This window comes from Felis catus, chromosome A1, assembly GCF_018350175.1.
Source record: "Felis catus isolate Fca126 chromosome A1, F.catus_Fca126_mat1.0, whole genome shotgun sequence".
Classification (NCBI taxonomy): Eukaryota; Metazoa; Chordata; class Mammalia; order Carnivora; family Felidae; genus Felis; species Felis catus.
The window spans coordinates 70226391-70247730 of NC_058368.1; the positions used below are offsets into that span (position 1 = coordinate 70226391).

Sequence of the window (21340 nt, forward strand, 5' to 3'; positions counted from 1 at the left end):
TTGGAAGGGACTATTTTGCCAATATGAGGAAACCGGACCTCAGGCTTCAGAAAGAAATGTTCTAGATGTTTTCTCCCATGGACTGTAATCCTTGGATACTATTAACAGATCATAGTTACAAAAACAGCATACATGGAAAATATTTTGCAAAGAGAGTCTACCCTGTGGTAGCTCTTCATGGCTACTTACTAAACTGGGATCCCCTAGCATCTGTCCCAGATGTTTTTCTTTCTTTGGCTGGAGGAAACTTGGATCAAATGTGTGATCTCCCTCCCCTCCGGCACAGGTTGAAAACTTCAGTGCATATATTTTGTATGTAATTTAATTTTATTTCCTGCCCCTGTTTTCTCAATGTTGTGTCTCCTTCATCTATTTAACTCTTTTTTGGATGGTGTCAATCTTTGAAAGTAATCTCAAACCCTGTTTTTAGAATAAGCCTCCTTATTCTAAAGGAAAGGAAAGAAGGAACTCCATTCTCCACTGAAGTCCTTCACGGGTGAATTCTTAATTCATTCAGTCTCCAAAAGGGCTCTGAAGGCCCTTGGTCTTGTTTTTTTTGCAACTATCACAAATGGTGAATCTTATTACTCTCACCTGTTCCCAAGAAATGCCATAGAGACATGTGATGATAAGCACCGAAGAGGCATAATCTATTCAAAACGTTTCCAAGTAACACAGTGATTATTAAGAGATTGTCAGAACTGTTAAAAATCAGGAATAAGAAAAGGGAAATTGTTTAAGAAACTGTGTATGCTTCAAAGAAGGATACATTCTATATCCCTACTTGATATATTTTGATCTATCATGATTTTTGAAACTAATTGTTACACTTTTAAAATGTTCAGGAAATGCTCAGTTCAAGAAAGTCACTTGAGTCACTTCCAGCCCATTTCCCATCACACCACTAGTCAAAAGACAAAATGTATTATGTTTTTCCAGTGGGATTACCAACTCAAGAAACTTTTTGTTTAAGGTTTTATTTTTAAGTAATCTCCACCCCAAAGTGGGGCTTGAATTCACAATCCCAAGATCAAGAGTTGCACACTCTAATGAATGAGCCAGTCAGGTGCCCCTCAAAAAACTTTAATTATGTGACACTTTTCCAAATACTCCTCTAAGGTGAGAGAAACAGATATGGATCAGAGACAATGCCATTATGTTCTCACTTTAAAAAGAAAGCAACTTTGATCCTTAAAGAGAGACCTGGCCTTTAGCAGATAAGACAGCACTGGGCATAAATAAACCAATCATCTGTGTACTTACCACCACCCACCAGTACCAGAATGCTAGGTTTGAGTCCATTACTGATCAAGTCCTAGCTCTGATTTTGACAAAGCTTAGTTTTCCCACAAGAGCCCTTTTTCCTCTGGAGACTTCATCCAAATAAACAGCAAATTTTAAAAAAAAAAACCATTCACTTACATGAGACACACTTCTGTAGTACACATCTAGCTTCATGTTATTTTTATGTCTAATTCTTATCGTATACAAAATTGGATGTTTTAGGTAACCTCTTTTCTATATAGCTGGCTGCTATCCTTCCCTATATATGACTGCTGTCCCTCACACCAAAAGGTGCAGACAATTTTCCTCTCCTTAAACCCGGGCTGGCTTTGACCAATCAGATGAGGCAGAAATGGCACTGTGGCAGTTCCAAACTTAGCCTTTAGGAGAACTAGCAGCTCTGTTCCTCCTTCTTAAAAGACGTGGACATAGAAAGCCACAAAAAAAGTTCTACTACTTGAGACCACTATGCTATGAGCAAGTCCAAACTAGCTATACGGAGGGACCACATATAGAAAGATGCCCCACCAGCCCACAGCTGGTTCCAGCCTTCCTGGTTGAGGTACCACAGTGTAAGTAAGGAAGCCTTCTTGGACATTTCAGGTTCTGCCGACAGCAAGTCAAGCAGAACTACACCGCTGAGCCTGGATCAGATTTCAGAATCGTGGGAAATGAAAAATTACTGTCCTGAATTAACTAGGCTTTGGAGTGGTTTGTTACTCAGCAATAACTAACTGTAACAAGATGCTAAGAGATTAGGAACACGTCTTAATTAACGTACTGAAGAATACTGCTCTTTTCATGAAAATGTTTTCAAATACTAATCACAATATAGAGGTAGGACAGAAGCACTGAAGGGATACATGAAACCGCAACTTGGTTTCTTCATTTACCTTTCTTGGGACATGTGTCAATGTCCTAAGAGTAGACAAGCAAAATAGAAAAAAAAAAATGTCTGTTACACTTTGAGAGTAGTTATCAATGGTTTCTCGTCCTCCAAAACATTGTGCTGACCATTTTACAGTTGAGCATAAATATCACTTCATCCATCCATCCATCCATCCATCCATCCATCCATCCATCCATCCACCCACCCACCCATTCAACCATCTGCTGTGTCACTACTTTCTACCACCAGACACTGAACTAGCAGTCAAGACACCAACTTTAATGAAATGTAGTTGCTGTTCCTATAAAGCTTACAGTTTGAAGACAGAGGAAGATGAGGAAATAAATTATCAGAGAGCCACAAGTACTATAGAGGAGTACGAGAGAAAGGGGCACAGAAGCACAGGCTGGCATGAAAGGAAAGAATGGGGGAATCTAAATCCAACGGGGAGGGGAAAAGAACATCGGGAAGATGTGCACCAAGGCAAAAACACTCAAGCTAAATTGTGCAGGATGAGTACAAGTTGTATTCAGTACAAAAGGGGGAGAAGCTTGGGAGACAAGCTTACCCTTCTAAAGTTAAAAGAGCAAAATCAAGACATAATAAATGAGATTATCTCTTTGCACCCACAGAAGAGACCCGTTAAATCCTAGAACTATAAATATACCTTATCCCAAAGGAAAAACTGCCCAGAACACTAATTAAAGAACACCTAAGAATTAAAAACCCTACCAATCTATAGCCTAATCAATAGTTTTAACTCATCTGGGGAAAGAATGGGCCAACAGAAAGAACAGGGCTTGTATGACCAGAGCAATTTTGTCAGTGTCTTTATCACCATTTAAAAGGAAAGGCTGGAATCCCATCAGGCCGGGGGGGGGGGGGGGGGGGGGGGGGGGCTGAGGCACCACTGACTCCTGGACTTGGCACCAATGAGGAGCCACCACTTGATGTCCTCTGTTCCCAAGGTCTTCCCACTTACTGAATACAGCTTCATGAATCCACTTGTTTATAAAGGGATTCCCATTTAGACTTTCCTAATTACGGAGAACTGACATGGCCAATGAATGTATTCTAATCTGCTTATTAATTCTAGTTCTCAATGCTCATTATTAAATGCTATTTGGTTTGTCCTCTTGTGAGGCTGTCTGTTACAAGTCAGTTCTCTGAGCTCATACAACTCTGGTCACATTGACCAAACTCAGTCTCTGGACTTGCAAAGCTAAGAGCTGACCCCAGACCTTGGTGACTTATCAACCACAGCCCATGAGGCCCTGTCTGGTAGCTCGTCAATCTCTGACTCCATAATCCAAAACTCTCCTGCAGGCACATGTCCTACTTCCTCCTATCAGATTGTGGATTCCTCTAAGGGCAGGAACAGATCTTCCTATCTGTATCTCTGGGCTAGGTAATCAATCTTTCAAGAATGAATGAATAAAATAGTCAATGGAGACAGAAATAGGACTCTACTGAAAATCATCGATTACTTGTATATAACTTTTTTTCTGTTATTACAAAAACTTCTCCAGTCCATTATAAAAACTGACAAGGGAAGACTACAGCATAAGTGAATGCTCTAATTTCTCCAAAGACTTTTTTATTAAAAGTCATATTTGGGTAATAGTCTACTGTATGCCAAATCGATTCACATTAAATTTCTGCAGTTTTATTTATCTGGCTTATAACAGAGTCCCAATCAATACCTGGAGATTTATACTCAGTGAACACTAAAGCCCTCCTCAAAAGTGGACTTAATTTTCTTTTCCACAGTTGTGGTATTCTTTTCTCCTTTTTTTATCAGTTAAAATCATATTCCTGCTAAAAGATGGGTCTGCATCCACTTTATATAAATCAACATCAAGGTGGACATTCAAAGAATATCAGTCCCATTCTTATGTTTGGAAATAAATTATTTCCACACCACTGAGAGAGCTCAGCAGTAGCTTTCCCCTCAGTAGATCTCTACATTTGCAAGGGGGGAGGGGAGAAGCATTTCACTATGAAGCGTGATAAGATCTGCAAATTAAATCTAAACACAGCTAGCATCTCCGGCAACCATTTTGAATAGAAATCTCATGGCACAAAGCACAATTTAAAACAAAAGCCCTCTTCTAGCTACTAAAATAGTCTAAATTATTTTCAGTCAGTTACTGTGACTTAGGTTAAATGCTGGTAGTCTTGGACACATGGAGACCCTTTATTACCTTGGCCAAGTAGGGACAGGAGTCTTACGAGGAATTCCAAAAAATGTCAGGAGTAACTAAAAAGAACAATTTAGAACTGCTAAAGGAAGAGAAAGTGGTGAAGTCCTCACCCAAAAGGCTTAGAAGGTGGCACAAGGACACCTGAGAGCCCAGGTCAGTCTTTAGGGGACTTTTTCCCTTAATGGAATGAGTTGAAGGACTTCAGAGTTGCCCCCAGACCTGAACAGAAACAGCAGAACTTAGAAGTATCTCTCAGCTTAATTTAATGGAAGGACAAATGTCAAATAGATCCTCTTTTACTTCAAAAACTTTTTTCTCTCTTGGTTGAAATGACTCCCTGCAAAGACTGGGGTCACTTCAGCGGCTCTGAGCCATATCTGGATGCGTGGCCCAGGGAGGCAGGGCTGTGCACCACCTAAAGGGACATACGGGCAAACCATACAGTGGGTCTGCTCATCTGGGCCAGCCCTGGGGCATCCTGGCATTTCCCGACCCTCTTCTTCATCACTCACAGCTGTTCCCTGATGGCCTGCTGTAACCTTGGTTCTGCATCTTCAACTTGGCAGCTCTCTCTACGAATGGAATTCTTGACCCCAACCTGGCCAGGGTTCTCTCCATCAGGGCCAGCCACCCCACCACCCCGACCCCACTGAGGCTGGGGCACCGAGAAGCTCTTGTTTCAACCCACAAGAAATGTGAGGTGAATAATGTAATTAAACTTCCTACAGAAGAATCTGAGAAGTGATATTGGAAAGGGTTTTGAAGTGAGAGCCAGGAAACCTGAGTGCTCATCTGAGCTCAGCCGCTAATTAGCTGTGTGATCTTGGGGGGAAAGTTTTAACTTTCCACATCTGTAAAATAGAGAGTTTTCTAAGGATCTCCAGGCTTCCTTTGTAATTTAAAAATCCCACAGTTCTGTGAACATGGAATTCTAAGTCTATATCTCTCAAATGGCTTATTATCTGTGCTTGGAGAGAAATTAAAAGACATCCAAGAAAATAAGATGAATACTATGTCTGCTTTGATTGATTACCCCATTTATTTTTATGAAAGGAATTGCTGGATGAGAAGGAGGGCAGAGTCACTTTGTAGACTTAAATAAATATAGGGTGAGTCTTAACGGAGACATGCTTTCGTGTCCTTATTTCTTTACTCTTCTGACCCTCCCAACCCATATGGCACGGGACTTTATATTAATCACTTTAGAATGGGCATTAAAACTGTAACAAAACAACTCTCTTAATTCCTGGTGGGAAGCAAGCATAGCTGCGGCTGCTCAAAATATCCTATTTTATAAGATTTTAATGAAGAGGCTGAAACAAAAGGCCCACCCTTCCCCTGGGCCCTGTGAACAATGAGCCGGAGGATAGATCCCAGAGAAGTGGGTGGGCTGCAACCTGAGCTCACTGCGTGTGTCCACCGACACTGTCTCCCCATCTCTCCTGTTCAAAGGAGCACAGGGCTGGGAGTGTCCTCCCTCGGACAGAAAAAACAAACATCACAGGCAGCCCAGAAGGCAGTGCCGGCCTTCAATCAGGAAGAGATGGCTCCTCAAGTGCTCTGAGCAGAACGACTCCGAAGAGTTACAAGAGGTGAAAAAGGTTCTCTTCAAGAGGAAGTAAGGGGTCAGTTAGGCACATGGCTGCAGGAAGTTGAGAGTGAGGGAAATTTCCTAGGTGCCTGGGGTCTTACCTCTAAGATGGGCCCTGAGGCCTGCGGACAGCCTGAGTTTAGAGAGGGGGGCCCAAGATGCACTCCAACAGACATGACCTGCTGGCCACAGAAGCCCACCAGGTCTCAGGGGCTTACACAAAAAGGTGGACTCGCTCTGCTTAGCAGTTAACCTACCTGGTTTGTAATTCTATGCAAAGCATCCTATGCTTGTATTCATTTTTGTGTTTGTTTTAATTCACCTAGTAGAACTATACCTTGAAACGTTTGAGGACTTGATGCATTTGCAGAGAAATAGTACTTTGATCTTCCAGGAGAAGGGCGACCTTGGGGTGTGGTGGGAGGCGGCCAGCACTCGGTGAGGGGAGGGAAGTGGATGCTGCCAGAAATCAAAGCCCAGGCAGCCTAGGGAAGACAGCTCTTCAGGCTGGCGTCCCTCAGCCTGGCCCATCTCCTTTACTAAACAAGTAAGCCCTGGGTTGAATTTATATTGTGCTCGACTGGGCCAAATGGACAGCATCCACTTCAATGTTCTAAAGTTATCTTGGCTTTTCAACTATTCCCTGTCAGACAGGCAGCTCTCAACACCTCCTTCCTTTCGTCTCTAGCCCTGAGCCAAACTGCAGGGTACCTCACGCGTCTGTGAAGTTAGGTTCCTTTATATCATATGCTGGAAACCGGCCTTGGTTGCATCTGTCTGTGCATGAAACATCACTACTAGACAACTCTGGGGACGTTTCGGTGACTTATCGAGCACAGCGTAATGGCACCTTTCCACATGTCTGGCAGACACATTTGTTTCAGAGCAGATGACTTACTTTGAGAGGACTCAGTCCCAAGCCAGGCTGGAAACTAGAACTCACGCAGGGCGTTCCCCACATCTCACTGCAGAGATCACGTCTTGGCGGCTGACCCACAGTGTTCTAGTAACATCAGACAATCCCGTTTTCAGTTTCCTGAGAACTCTCAATGCCTAACTCACTAATAATTAAGAAAATGGACAAAGCACGGGACAGGACAAGGGTCTGGAGAAGGAACCCCATTTAGGTTTCTGGAGGGATTTAACAAAAGACCACTCCATAGGAACCCATTAAAACCCTATGAGGGCTGAGACACGCTGAGGGACGCCTCTCCCTCTCAGCTCCTCTTCGCTGCCCCTGCAAGCTCCCCGGGCTCCCACCCTGCACTGCCTGTCTCCGCTCACTCAACAGTACCACCCCCATGTGCTGTCAGTGACTTTCCTTGCTGGACACCCCCAAACAGTGCACTGATCTGGGGTGCTCTCGCGTGCGCCTCAGTCTAGCACCCATACCACTATGCCCAGCTCCCCTCCGTAGTCCCTCGTACCACCTGCCAGTCGTCTCTCCAAAACTCTCATCTGATAGCACCAGGCCTCCACTTAAAACCTTTCCATGACTCCTCACTGCCACCAGAATCGAGTCCAAGCTCCTCAGCAGAACCTAAGACCACGGCCAAGCCGCTGTGATGTCTTTTCTGGGCTCACCTGCCCTTCTTCAGCCCTGTAGCACATGGGGACTTCTGACTCCCTCAGGCACCAGACCATCCGCCTGGCTGTGGAGCTGTTCCCACCACCCACATCTCCCTCCAGGCTGGAGATGCCCAGACTAAGCTACTCATCTTTGCTTCTCCAACACCCAGCAGAACATCTGGCACATCGTAAATGTTTGCTGAGTGAATGGGCAGCAGAGATTTTAAAATGGGGATTGTTTTATTCAATTGTAAGATCGCTCAGGGTTCCTTTTTTTTTTAATTTTTTTTTCAACGTTTTTATTTATTTTTGGGGGGACAGAGAGAGACAGAGCATGAACGGGCGAGGGGCAGAGAGAGAGGGAGACACAGAATCGGAAACAGGCTCCAGGCTCCGAGCTATCAGCCCAGAGCCTGACGCGGGGCTCGAACTCACGGACCGCGAGATCGTGACCTGGCTGAAATCGGACGCTTAACCGACTGCACCACCCAGGCACCCCTCGCTCAGGGTTCCAAATGAGACAGTGTCTCAGAACTGGTGAGACATCAGGTAGCTTCTGTCACCACATAATGTCCCGTTCCCTAAAATGTCACATACATTTGTAAGTGTCCGTAGACCTTTGAGAGCCGTAAAAATTTCATTCTGCTACCTTCTCAAACCCCCAAAACTATACATTACATAACTGCCCAGATGCAGTAAACTATAACTAAACAAGTGAAATGTTCATCCTTCATGACCAGACTCATCCATTAAGTTCAGTTTTTAGAGATTTTGTTTGGCTTATGTTTGGTTTGGTATTTGAAGCTTGTTTTCCATTGCTAGTAAGTACCAACGCATAAGAGAGAATGAAGAAGGGGAGAGGGGTAATCCAGAAAACAAGGGGGGGGCTTGGGTCATTTGGGTGACACGTGGCAGGTCCAGCTTCACCATGAGTAAGGAGCTCCACCTGCCCCACATCACATGACTTTGAAGACATGGCCATCCTCAAAACTGAACGATGTTACATAAACAGGAAGGAGGCTGCTTCCTACGCCCTCACCTCCCTCCCTGCCAACTGAGGGACGTCAGCCAGGGGTACAAAGAGCTTTTCCGAATGGTGGTGTCTCTTTGGATTCTTGTATATCTATGAGAACCCAAATTCTGGGGCAAATGTTATCCCTGAACAACAGATTAAGAAAAGTGAGTATTAAGAAGGCTTATCACGGGGGCACCTGGGTGGCTCAGTCAGCTGAGTGCCCGACTCTTGGTTTTGGCTAAGGTCATGATCTCATGGCTTGTGGGTTCAAGCCCCATGTCGAGTTCTGCGCTGACATCACAGAGCCTGCTCATAATTCTCTCTCTCCCTCCCCACATGCTCTCTGTCAAAATAAATAAACTAAAAAAATTTTTAAAGAAAAAAGAAGGCTTATCCCTTACTCCAACACCCAGATTAGTAAGAGAGACCTGGGGCTAAAACCTTGGGTCACATGACTAAATCCTGGGTCTTGCCTGGAGAGCACCTACCATCCCTCTGATTGACTTGTGTTCCATTTGGTAACATTACCTTGAGGGAGGTACAAGCCAGCCCACTTTCTTGTTTCCGAGCTCTCTGTGTATGGCTCTGTAGGTCCTCCTCTAGAATGCAATTTTAATTGCTAGCTAAACAGACCATATGTTTGTGTGAACACCTGGCATAGTGAATATGCCCTTAATTACATATTCCAAGATACTGGTGAGCTTTCCTCCCTCACGCTCTCCTCGCTGCTCAGGTGTAAAGTTTCACTTATGCGTCAAGGAGGGTTCCTCTCAAGTCCCTCCATGCGTTTGCCAGTGCGGTGCTCCGGTCATGTCAGAGCATCAGGCCTCCGCACTTGCGCTCCTCCTGAAATGCCACCCAAAGTCTTATTTTAAACAAGTGGAGCGGACATGACGCTTTGCAGATTAAATGCTACCCAGATGAGGAAGTCCTGACTCAACGACGTCTGGCATCAGGGCACTGGGCTGAGCTTCCTTACTCTGTCCTCTCTGGATCTCACACACGCGCTCACATGCATGCTCGGGGTGCTGCTGGGCACTCCGAGCAGGACACACTTGGCAGTGTCCAGGCTCGGCCAGGCAGCCCTTCTGGAAAAGGGCAGAGCAATGGACATGGCAGGACCCTTTTGGGTTGTAGGAACCACACAGATTTTGAACCTAATAGCATGATCAATGGCATCTGGTAATTCTGACGCCAAAAACCTAGATCTTCTAAGAACCTTTTGGTTTTGTACTCAATCATATTGTGTCTCCTTCCCTTCTACTCCCCTGATCTGCTACCTTAAGATAGTTTTACAGTTAAGATAATTATGACAAAGAATGATACTCAGGGAATGTTAGAGGTACAGTATAAATAAATCTCCATCTGTTTACACGGTCTTAGGATATCGCCTGGGCTTAGAACTTCCTCTGTGTCTGTTAGTTGTGTTTAATAACCTAGGACAAATACATTAACCACATAGATAATACTGCCCCCCCGTCCTCATTGCTTACAAGTCTGGTGTGTGCTTATCCATTTCTACCAATTGTGGGACATTCACCATTCTCTCCGGCCTATGTAAAATGTGAGCTAAACATTCTTTTTAAAAAAGCAAAGAAGAAGATTTGAGGAAGGGAGGGAGGGAAGAAATGTGATCTGACGTGGGGAATACACACACATAGTGGTGGACTACTAGATTTATCTGGTATCTTTTCCTCTACATAAGAGAATCAAATCTTAGATTCACTTATGCAGGTGTGTGTGTGTGTATATATCCTCTTTCATCTAGTTATTAACGTAATTAACATCACGCCCTATTTGATCAAAGCTTTCCTAAGCACTGTGCGGTATTTTTAATAAAAATCGTGTCATATTGTGTGTGCCTCAGTGAACAAAAGCTACTTCCCTCACCAGGCTGTATTGAGGAACAATGAAGAAAATAGCTAACGTGCTTTGTAAATACAGAAATCAATCTGGCAAGCTTTGACGTGAGTGGTTTTGCAGCAGGTACCACAGTTCCCAGAGTTCCCCAGCACCTGGGACACTGTCACACTATGTTCTGCATGAATGTTCCCACCCCCCGCTATAACACGGGACGACATGTCCATCACATGTCCTAGTATCAAATGCCACAGAGCACAGCATGTACCCTCCACTGATGGATGAATGGGCCTGCTCTGCCCATAAAAGAGCATGGGGATCCAGAGGGATACCCGTGGTCAGAGGAAGACTGGGATACCCACTATGGTGTCACATCAGCTGAACCTCACTGAGAAGCAGCAGTGGTCACAGCCAGATCAGCCTCCTATCCTACAAGGCTGCCACCTTCATTTAGAAAGCATGGCACAAATCAAAGTTCATTATGGTTCCTCAATATATCTCTATGGTTGCTAATGGAGAATCTGGTAGAGAAGCTATTTTTCACAAGTGATTTTCACCTTCACCGATATAATACTGAATTGGCACAGTTCCAAGACTGATATCCCTTTAAGTTTGTTTAGCTGAGCAAGGTTTTATTTTATTTTATTTTTCAATATATGAAATTTATTGTCAAATTGGTTTCCATACAACACCCAGTGCTCATCCCAAAAGGTGCCCTCCTCAATACCCATCACCCACCCTCCCCTCCCTCCCACCCCCCATCAACCCTCAGTTTGTTCTCAGTTTTTAAGAGTGCTGAGCAAGATTTTAAACAAATCAAGGAACAAATGTGATAGTCAAGGTAATAATAACAACCAAATGTTCCTAAAGCATTTTCTTTTCCTGTTGCATTTCCAATAAGAAATAAAAGTTACAATATGTATCTTCAAAGGTTCAAGGGATCCATCTCAAGCTTAGATTAAATGCTCAAAATAGTCATTTGACCTATACCTATAACTTAATTCTTATTTTTTTATTAACTTTTTAAATGTTTATTTATTTTGGAGAGAGAGACAGACAGACAAACTGCAAGTGCAGGAGAGGCAGAGAGAAGGAGACACAGAATCCGAAGCAGGTTCCAGGTTCTGAGCTGTCTGTGCAGAGCCCGACTTGGGGCTTGAAATCACGAACCTCGAGATTGTGACCTGACGAAGTTGGAAGCTTAACCGACTGAGCCACCCAGGTGCCCTTTACTTCTTATTTCTATTTGACTTTATGTATCACGTAAGTTCAATAGTCCCAGCAGTTAGGCTGAATGTGTTTATTCTTAAACTGTCCAAATTTCTATCAAACGATTTAGTGCTTTGTTACATGTTGATTCACCTTACCCATGAGCTATCCAAGGTCACCCATGCCATGACCCATGCTGACTACCAAATGCCCACCTGTGTGATCTCAAACACCAAAGTGCCCCTTCTCCAACTGCCACTTACTATCCCTCCAGCTGTCCCACACCAAGCATTTCTGCTCGTTCACCCATAAGGTCCTCTACTGCCTTCTTTTCTCAGTCTAACACGCACCTCTAAAGATTCCCCATCCGGCCAAGAGTCCATGGGAAGCCATTTTAGGACCTCAGATGCCTCACTCTTGGGCCCTGCAGTGATTCCCCACCTCCCACACACTCCACCTTGCCACACTCCCATCTTGTTTTCTCTTCTTAGTTCTCAAGCACTAATATTCCCTAAAAGGCTGTTTTCAACAAAATCTTAGGTGGAAGAAGCCCACTCTCAGTTGGTGATTCATATATTCTCATTCTCTCCCTCCCTCTCACTCATTCATTCCACTCAAGTGTTGAATTCCCGCTCTGTGTCATGTGTTTCCAGGTGCTTGGGAAACATCCGTGCACGAGACTCAGATCCCTGCTCCCACAGAGCTCACATGAATAGATACGTAAGTATGTTGGAAGTGGATAAATAATGTGGTAAGAAAAAAAATTAAACATAAACAAGACTAGGAATGTCAAAGGGGGCGGGAGAGTAGGGCAGTCATCGAGGACCTCACTAAGAAGGCGATATTTGGCAAAAGGCTTGCAGGAGGTGAGAGACGGCTGGGTAAAGGGTGCATTGGCAGAGGGGAAAGCCTGAGAAAGGGCCCTAAGGCAGGGGACGGCCCAGAGTGAAGAAAGAGCCCCCACAGAGGCCAGGGTGGTGCAGCAGAGATAGTGGGAAGACGGTCAGGGAGGTCATGGGTAGATAAGACCACAGTAGCCCTTCGGGCCATTGTAAGGTCTTCATAGAAGGACTGTGAACACAGGAGTGATGTCATCTGACCTACCTTCCAAACTGACTTTTTAAATTACTCTTGCTACTCCCTTAGGATAAACTGGAAGGGGGCTAGGATAGGATCTGGAAGACTTGATAGGAGACTCTTGCGTTAGCCAAGGCGAGAAAGGATGAGGGCTGTGGCCATGGTTACAGCAGTGGAAGAACTAATCAATGACTCTTACTACCACATTACTCTTGCTGTCACCCCCCCCATCCTATTCCCCAGGTTTCCAAACCCTCCTTACTGCCCCACCTCCCCCACTGAGCTGCACCACCTCTGTGCCAGCCTGATACTAGCCCTTCAGCCCAACCCACCTCTAAATTTCTCAACAGCGAATCCTCTCCTTGCTGCTCAGAGATGGAACTCTCTCCTTCTTCCCCCAAAGACCCTTAATTCCATCCCCAAGAACCCCCAGGGAGCCCTGTCTCAAAACACATCCCTGTGACATTGGCATCTTCAATGTCTTCCCCATTCCTGGACTTCCCTTCTTAGCTCATTCTCTCGTTTTCCCAATCCTGATAAAACCTCTTATTATCCCTCTATGCCATGATGATTCCTTCTCTCTACTACCATTTAACACTAACCCCTGCACCCCACCTGCTCACTTTGTCAGCCCTGGTCAGAGACTATCTTCACGGGAAAGATGTCCTAGGTATCAACTCCCCAGCTCATTAGGAGAGACTTGAGACTGTCTGCCTTTTCTGCCTGCCTTCTTCAACTCTTCTCACTGCCTTCCAGGACCCTGTAGTTTCCTGGCTCTTCCCCTACTTTCTGTCCCTGCTTCCCACCTCCCTCCTTCCTAAGTGAAGGCACCCCCAAGATCCAGTACCCACAGAGGCACCCCATGCCCTTGGCCTCTAGGCTGCTGACTCACATTTTTATGGGTGAGCCAAGGGAATACCCTGCTTCTCTCTCAGGCTGAACTTCTGCATTTCTAACCACTTCAAGGACTCCTAGCACCTGGATGTCATACTATCTCCAACTTTATACTCCTAGAATAAATTCCTATGGGACCCCACCTCTCTCATGATACTGGTCACATTTTTCTTATTACAAATATTCAGTTATTATCTCTTCTAAGTTTGGGGCAATTTGAAAGCAGGAACCCTGTCTTATATTTATACCTTAAGCGTCTCACAAGGCTGAGCCCTTTGCACGAGGAGGAGAACTTTCAATTATAAGCTAAACAAATATACTCTTCAACTCGACTGGTTGGTTCCAGCCAAAAAATAAGCTTTTAAGACCTATTTGATAATGAAAGTATGATCTGTCCCTGTTTTCTGTAAAAGTCATCACTTGAACTAGAATTAAAATTCCCATCTCCTGAAGGTCTGGCCAATGTCAATTTAGAAATATTATTTATCCAGATTTTATTCAGGTGGGTTCAATCCTAGACATGAACTAATATCCCAGAAACCACAATGTTCCCAGAAAGTTACACTATCGGCCGCTGAATTCCCTCTGATAAAAATTTCGAGGAATTTGTCAAAAGAACATTTTTCAATAAAAAGCTCAAAACAAAGTACTGAGATTATTTTTTTGGCAGCATATAATAAAAAGTGAGGACAAAACACTGTGGAAAGAATTTTTTCTTTTCAAAAGGACAGATGGGAAATGAGATCAGTGACTTCCAGGCCCTTTGTAAGTAAAGGGGCCTGGCTTCCTTTTCAGGCCAGTGGTTTGTAGATCATTATCAGTCTCATGTAAGTAGAAGAGGAAAAGAAACAGAGGACAAATAAAAATCAGGATGTTATTTAAAGGGAAATGGATTAGCCACATTTTTCTGTACAATGCTGAGAACACTCAAGGATTCTCCTGTATCTAAACATTTCCAAAAATGAAAATTTCTAGGATTGCCAATTATTAATCACCTTTCCTTGGTGCTCCTATCTTTCCTTTTAAATTCTCTTGTTGGGGAGTATGATATTGATACTAAACCATGAAGTATCAGCAGGAAGAGCACCCGAGAAATTACTCCTCACCCTGACTTCAAACAACTTGAAGGATGACAACAATGCCACATCCACATAGCACAGGAATCCTGCAACCACACGCTCTGGTTTTGTTTTTTTCTTAACTGTGATAAATTATCTATAACATAAAATTTACCATTTAAACCGTTTTTAAGTGCCCAGTTCAGTAGCATTAAGAACATTTTCACTGTGGTGCAGCCGTCCCCGTCATCCACCCACAGAACTCTTTTCATCCTGCAAAACCAAAACTCTGTACCTATTAAACAAGGAGTCCCCCTTCCCCCAGCCCCCAACAACCACCACTCTACTTCTTGTCTCTACAAACGTGACTATTCTAAGTACCTTGCGTAAGTGGAATCATACAATATTTGTCCTAAATGATTGTCATCCTGAGCATAATGTCCTCAAGGTCCATCCATGTTGTAGCACGTCAGAATTTCCTTCCTTTTTAAAAAAATTTTTTAATGTTTATTTAGTTTGAGAGAATGAGACAGAGCATGAGTGGGGGAGGGGCAGAGAGAGAGAGAGAGAGAGAGACAGAGAGAGAGACAGAAGGAGACACAGAATCTGGAGCAGGCTCCAGGCTCTGAGCTGTCAGCCCAGAGGCCAACTCGGGGCTCAAACTCACCAATGGCGAGATCATGACATGAGCCAAAGTCGGGCCTTACCTAACTGAGCCAATCAGGTGCCCCAGAATTTCCTTCCTTTTTAAGGCTGAATAACATTCCATTATATGGATATACCACAGTGTGTTTATCCATTCATCCACAGATGGATACTTGGGCTGTTTCCAGCTCTTGGCTGTTGGGACTAATGCTGCCAGGAACATGGGTGTTCAAGTGTCTCTAAGTCTCTACTTTCGATTCCTTTGCATACATCTCTGGAAGTGAAATAAGATACGCTCTTTGTATTTCTTCAACACAAATTCTACCCCTTGTTAGTTTACATCAAACACCAAAGCCTAATTTTTGTGAAATGTAAACAGTATCCATAAATTGCCTCCCAGCATCCTTTTTTGTACTCATCACTACGTTTCCCATATCCTATCACTTTACATAACTGCACACACATTAGCGAGCTGTGTAACAAGCCAGGATACAGGCAGTTCTCAAGCAAGCTGCAGATTCAGTTAAGAACGTCACTGCCACCAGCATCACCTGGTAAAGGACTTCCAGCTGATGGGGAACCATGACTGGAAGCCAATGGTCGAAGCCACACTGGGTTCTATGTATCTGACAAGAAGAGGAGCAGTCCTGGGCATTACTTTGGAGTTATGCGGAGATGGGTCGTTTCTTCAGCAAAATTCAACTTACATTTCTTGATCTAAAACATCCCAACAATAAAGGTTACCTCTGTCTAACTGACTTTTCAAGTTTACCTACAACTTACCCAAGGAAAAGTAACTTCTAGACTCTCACCAAGGAAACTTGATAATGGACAGTAAGTATTAGAGGAATTACGAAAATGGGGAAAAAAATCACTGTGGACTTGAACAGCTTCAGAGGACATGGGATGTGAAGCAGCCTGGGAGGGGTGAGAAGGTTCTAGAAGGTGGAAAAGAAAAGAAGATATTGGTGGCAAGGAGAACCATGAAGCCAAGACAGACACAGAACAGAACAGACCGTAAAGCACAGGGCCGATTCTGAAAAAAGAAATTCAGCCAGCTAGTGAGGGATGTACTGGCCACACATTCCTGCCCCTGGCCCTGGCAGGTAAAACTGGACATCATAAATATTCTGAGGGCTGAGAACTGCCATTTTTTCTTTTTAAAATCCACACTGATTCCATGTCTCTCAGGTTATTTTGTCTGTTTTAAACATTTTTCTCCCACCCTTCAGCAAGTATATTTAAGAAAAAAACAATACATATATATATATTGTATTGTGTATATATATATATATATATATATATATATATATATATATATATACACACATACACATAAGACTCATTTTCAGAGAACACAGGTATCTTTAGAGGCTGACGAATATCAACATGTGTCCTGCTCTAGAACTGTATGAATGCTTCATCACTATCCATACTTATATTTTAACAAATTCTCATTTTGCACAAAGTTCTATTATTATTTTAACAGTTAACTAATATTGTTTAACTAGCATGCATGGCAAATTAATCCCCAGCAGCATTTTGTTCCCTATTTGACCTACTTCCTAACCAACTTGCTATTTTTTTTTCCATATGAAATACTTTCTCCTGATCTAACTGTTCCCTCTGCTTGTAATAATACAAGGATAATTCCTTGTATTACTCTATTCTACCTAAAAATAGAGGGACAGACAGAGGGCATCTATGACATTCTAAGACATTCTGCTCAGTCAGCTAAATAGACAGTTATTAACATCACCAAGACAATCTAGCAAGAAAGCACAGTGTAAACGTTCTTACCTAAATAGAATATAGGAATCTCCAGGATAATAAATAACAGTATCCAAATTTAAATGGAGCCCATCATAATTACTGTGATAGGGATGAAAGCTGAAATTCAAGCTCCTTAATCTTTATCTTCAGAAAAAAACTTCCCCCAAAAAGAAAATAACACTTGCTTACTCAATCTTGGCCAGTAAAGTGTCAGTAAATTCTTTGCCTTTTCCAGAATATTTATGCCTCATGTCTCCAGAGAAATAGCTACAGGCAAAAGGGACAAAGGAGTTTTTCTCAAAGTTTCAATCATCTGACTCTACAATTACTTGAACATACAAGTTCCTTGTCGCTGGGGTAAGAGATGATACTAATTAACTGTATCTTTTATTTTATTTAAATCCAAGTCAGTTAATATACAGTGTAATGTTGGTTTCAGGAGTAGAATTTAGTGATTCATCACTTATGCACAACACCAGTGCTCATCACAAGTGCCCTCCTTTATGCCCATCCCCCATCTACCCATCCCCCCCCCCCAACACCCCTCCAGCAACCTTCAGTTTGCTCTCTGTATTTAAGATAAATTAACTGTATCTTGTTTCTTTGGTTTGTTTGCTTCTTAAATAATTTTATCTCAGGCGGGAACACAACTTTGCATTCTAGGTTACAAACACTTGGGATAACTTTGTTACTCATACGAAGAAGAATATGTACTTCACGCTCAGAGAAACTTGAGATAACCTTTAGCTTCCTCGGAGCACACTACAGGAAAAATATGTCAACATGAAGTATAATTTGTAATCATCTGACTTAACTTCTCATGCTAATAAATTTATTGCCAAGATCACAGGCGAAAGACATCACTCTGAGGTTTCCATTTCTAATTGTGCTGTCTGAATAGTCTATTCCTCCGAGGAGGTTTTCAAAGCATCCTATTTTTAGGCATGATTTGAAACCATGTATCACTGGAGAACACTCTGACAGCAGCATCACGGCTAACGGTCAATGCCACTTCTGCGGCCTTCCTTGTTTTTCAGGAAGGAATGAAAGAATAATCATTTTCTTCACATGTATCTGTAACAAGTTAAGAAAAAAAACATTTGTGAGAATTCCCACCTTTCTTACAAACTGGAGTCTCTCAAATTTGGTGGAAGAAAAAGCTTCGAGGAATATAATTTAACAATTGTTTTTAACACGGAAGTTTCTAAAGACAATGCAGTAGGCACAGAACTATGTGTGGTGGGTGATGTTCTGGGGAATGGGATTAGAAAGAAAGTGGTGGGGGAAGCTTTTAATCGTCAAGTATTTCAATAGTGCCTATTCTGTTTTGTTCTACAAGTACACAGTACTTTTTAAATTAAACAACAAGGAATCAATGAAGCTTTAAAATAAATAAGGCAGCTCAAGTCGCAGAAGACAGGGCTTGGGTGGTAACAGCGCTGGGTAGAGAAGCATCAGGGCAGAAAAGGGGGAAATACCAAGATGAGGTCCCAGGACAGCAAGGCAAGTAACCAGGGCGTCCAAACAGACTGAGATGACTCCAGGTTGCCAGGCCTCTAACACCATTGGGGCCCTATTCTCGTTCCTCACTATCCTCCAAGCTCTTGTGGGTCCCTCAGCCACAGGCCGTTCGCAATCTGAAAGACTTAAAGCAACAATCTAGAGAGCAGCTCACGGAAGGAGCCATGCCAGGTCCTCTGCTGGCAGCTGCCGGGATCCAAGAACTGCACCGCATCAGAGAGGTAGGACGTCAGGACATTCCTGGCTACCCCCAGCCCTTCTATGGGACCCCACACACAGTACAGGCACTCTCATGGCAGTTTCCCAAAGTGCCATTCTAAAAGGACGCATGACAAAATCCTCTACTGCTCCCCAGCAAATCCCCTCCTTAAGGGCTAAGGCACTTGGCAAAAACCTTAAACCTCTCTTCAAACAAAGCTCGTAAGACACAGGAGGCATTTGTGTCCATTAAATCAGCCCAGAAGATAGCACTTGAATGCAAAATATAACACACAATCACACACACACACACACACACACACATTTGTTTTTTACATCTGCTGTAGGCATATGTAAATATATGTAATACATATTCATATCTATCTATCTATCTATCTATCTATCTATGCAAAAATAACACCATTTTAAAAAATCAACCCATAAAGGAATGCCTGGAAAAACAGAATGACATAACTTTTCTCTCGTAAATAATATCTTCATCTTTTAAGAATCCTAAATTAAACAACCAAACAATAAATCAGTAGATAAAAAAGAACTGTCTGTAAACATTGACCACACGGCTCGATTTGAAAGGTATCTACCTGGAAGTCATCGTAAGGGAAGAGCAGCATCTCCCTTAAGCCATCGTTCAGGATCTGTGTCTTCTTTTGGACGATGACATTTTCATAGTCGAGTGGTTCAATCAGCTTCGGCTTTGCCTAAAAGGTGAAAACATAAGCAACTGAAACATTCTTATAGACAAATGCCATTTCTTGAAATTAAAGAACTTTTTACATGTTTTTGTACTTTCCAACCCTGCTTCAATGTTAATTTTGCTACAAGGAAGAATCAGAAACAAGAGATAAAAGTTACTTTCAAAGGAACAGAAGACACTTTCTGGGATCCTAGCTACAGTCGTGCTTATTCAGCTACTGAAGCACAGAGAAGGCTATGAGGTCTGCTGGAACTTCCAGTTGTGTCTTAGGTCACCCCTGCCTAGGTCAGTCCCTTTCCAAGCCTTAGACTCTGCCATAAATGCCCTGCTTAGGGGTCCAACCGTGGTCTGATGGTGAAGGCTAGAGGTCCGTAGTGGCATCCTTCTTGGCCCGGGTTTAAAGCATCCACAGGGTTCACTATTTCACATAAGGCTCCATGGAACTCTTCTCAGAGGATCAAAATATCCCTGTCTCCTGAAGTATCTATACACTTATTATCTAATACCTAAATATATAAAAGCGTGAGCTGGACCCAAACCAAGCAAGTAGGGGCAGGAGGATGGCATCACTTAAACCAGGGCTTGTGGGTGCCCCCTCGGTGGGTAGGGATGAGCATCCATACCATGCACTGAGCAGAAGAAAGAGGCAATAAGCAGGTGGGTAAAGAAATGAAAGAATAGGCCTTTTGTGACCATTTCCAAAGTTAGCCTTCTCAGTAAAAATCTCCTCTATCGATTGCCAGTCTTTGCCACAGTATTTACTGATCACTTCCTACATGGAAGGCACTACTAATGGGGCTAGGTCCGAGGTATAGATACATATTCAGCTATATCACAGTACGCCAAGTGATAAAGCAGGCATGCACGCATGCACGTGCGTGCACACGCGCACACACACACACACACACACACACACACACAATGTTCTCAGAAGTAACTAAGTCCATTATATCAATGGTTACTTAAACATTATTTTTCTAAACTATTAATGAAAATCATTTGACTGCATAATCTCAACATGTGGTATATATATTTAAATGACAATAAATACATAGGAAATGTATTAAGGACATCTGGTATGTGGCATCACATTGGGAATTGCGACTGAGGGTGCTATATGTTCCCCAAATCAGTCTCCCTTCCTTCTAGTACAACTGAACTACATTTCCAGGCCTCCCCATGGTTAGGTGTGGCCCTGTGCCTTCTGGCCAATGGCATATGAGGGGAAGGGGTCTGGCCACTGCCAAGCCTAGACCATAAAAGCCCTCTGCTAGAGACTGAATGGTGTGTCCTTTAGCAAAATTCATATGTTGAAACCGAATCCCCCAATGTGATGGTTTTAGGAAATGGGACCTTTGGGAGGCAATTAAGTCATTATGTAGAGGCCTCATGAATTTCAATTAATAATCTTCTAAGAGACCCCAGAGCCCCCTTCTGCCATATAAAAACACAGGGAGGGGAAAGCCGTCTATGAACCAAGAAGTGGGTTCTCTCCCCAGACACCAAGTCTGCTTGTGCCTTGACTGTAGACTTCCCAGCCTCTAGAACTGTGAGAAATAAATACGTTGTTTACACCACCCACTCCGTTATATTCCGTCCCAGCTGCTCTACGTGACTGAGAGAGCCTCCCTCCCTTCTCCCCTCTGCCATCAGGATCCACTGGATCCAGCGCAGGACTCAGGAGGCCTGAGGACAGGATAAAGCCCCAAGATAGAAGGAATCTGGATCCTGAATCACCCGGCAGAAGGCTGCCTGCTTAAAACAGGTGCTGAAATACCTTGTGAGCAAGAACTAAAGCACCTACTGTGTTAAGCCACTGTGATTCTAGAGTTGTTTAA

At 43.3% G+C, this 21340-nt stretch overlaps 1 protein-coding gene across 24 annotated transcripts in view; it reads right to left on the bottom strand.

The window, feature by feature from the left end:
• Positions 1 to 21340, bottom strand: part of DOCK9 (dedicator of cytokinesis 9) — a 291308-nt gene that overhangs the window by 138852 nt on the left and 131116 nt on the right. For all 24 annotated transcript variants that reach the window (XM_023252831.2, XM_023252829.2, XM_023252810.2 and 21 more), the window contains exon 2: positions 19390 to 19506. In XM_023252831.2, the coding sequence (XP_023108599.1) occupies positions 19390 to 19506 (117 nt within the window). The remainder of the gene's footprint in view (positions 1 to 19389; positions 19507 to 21340) is intronic.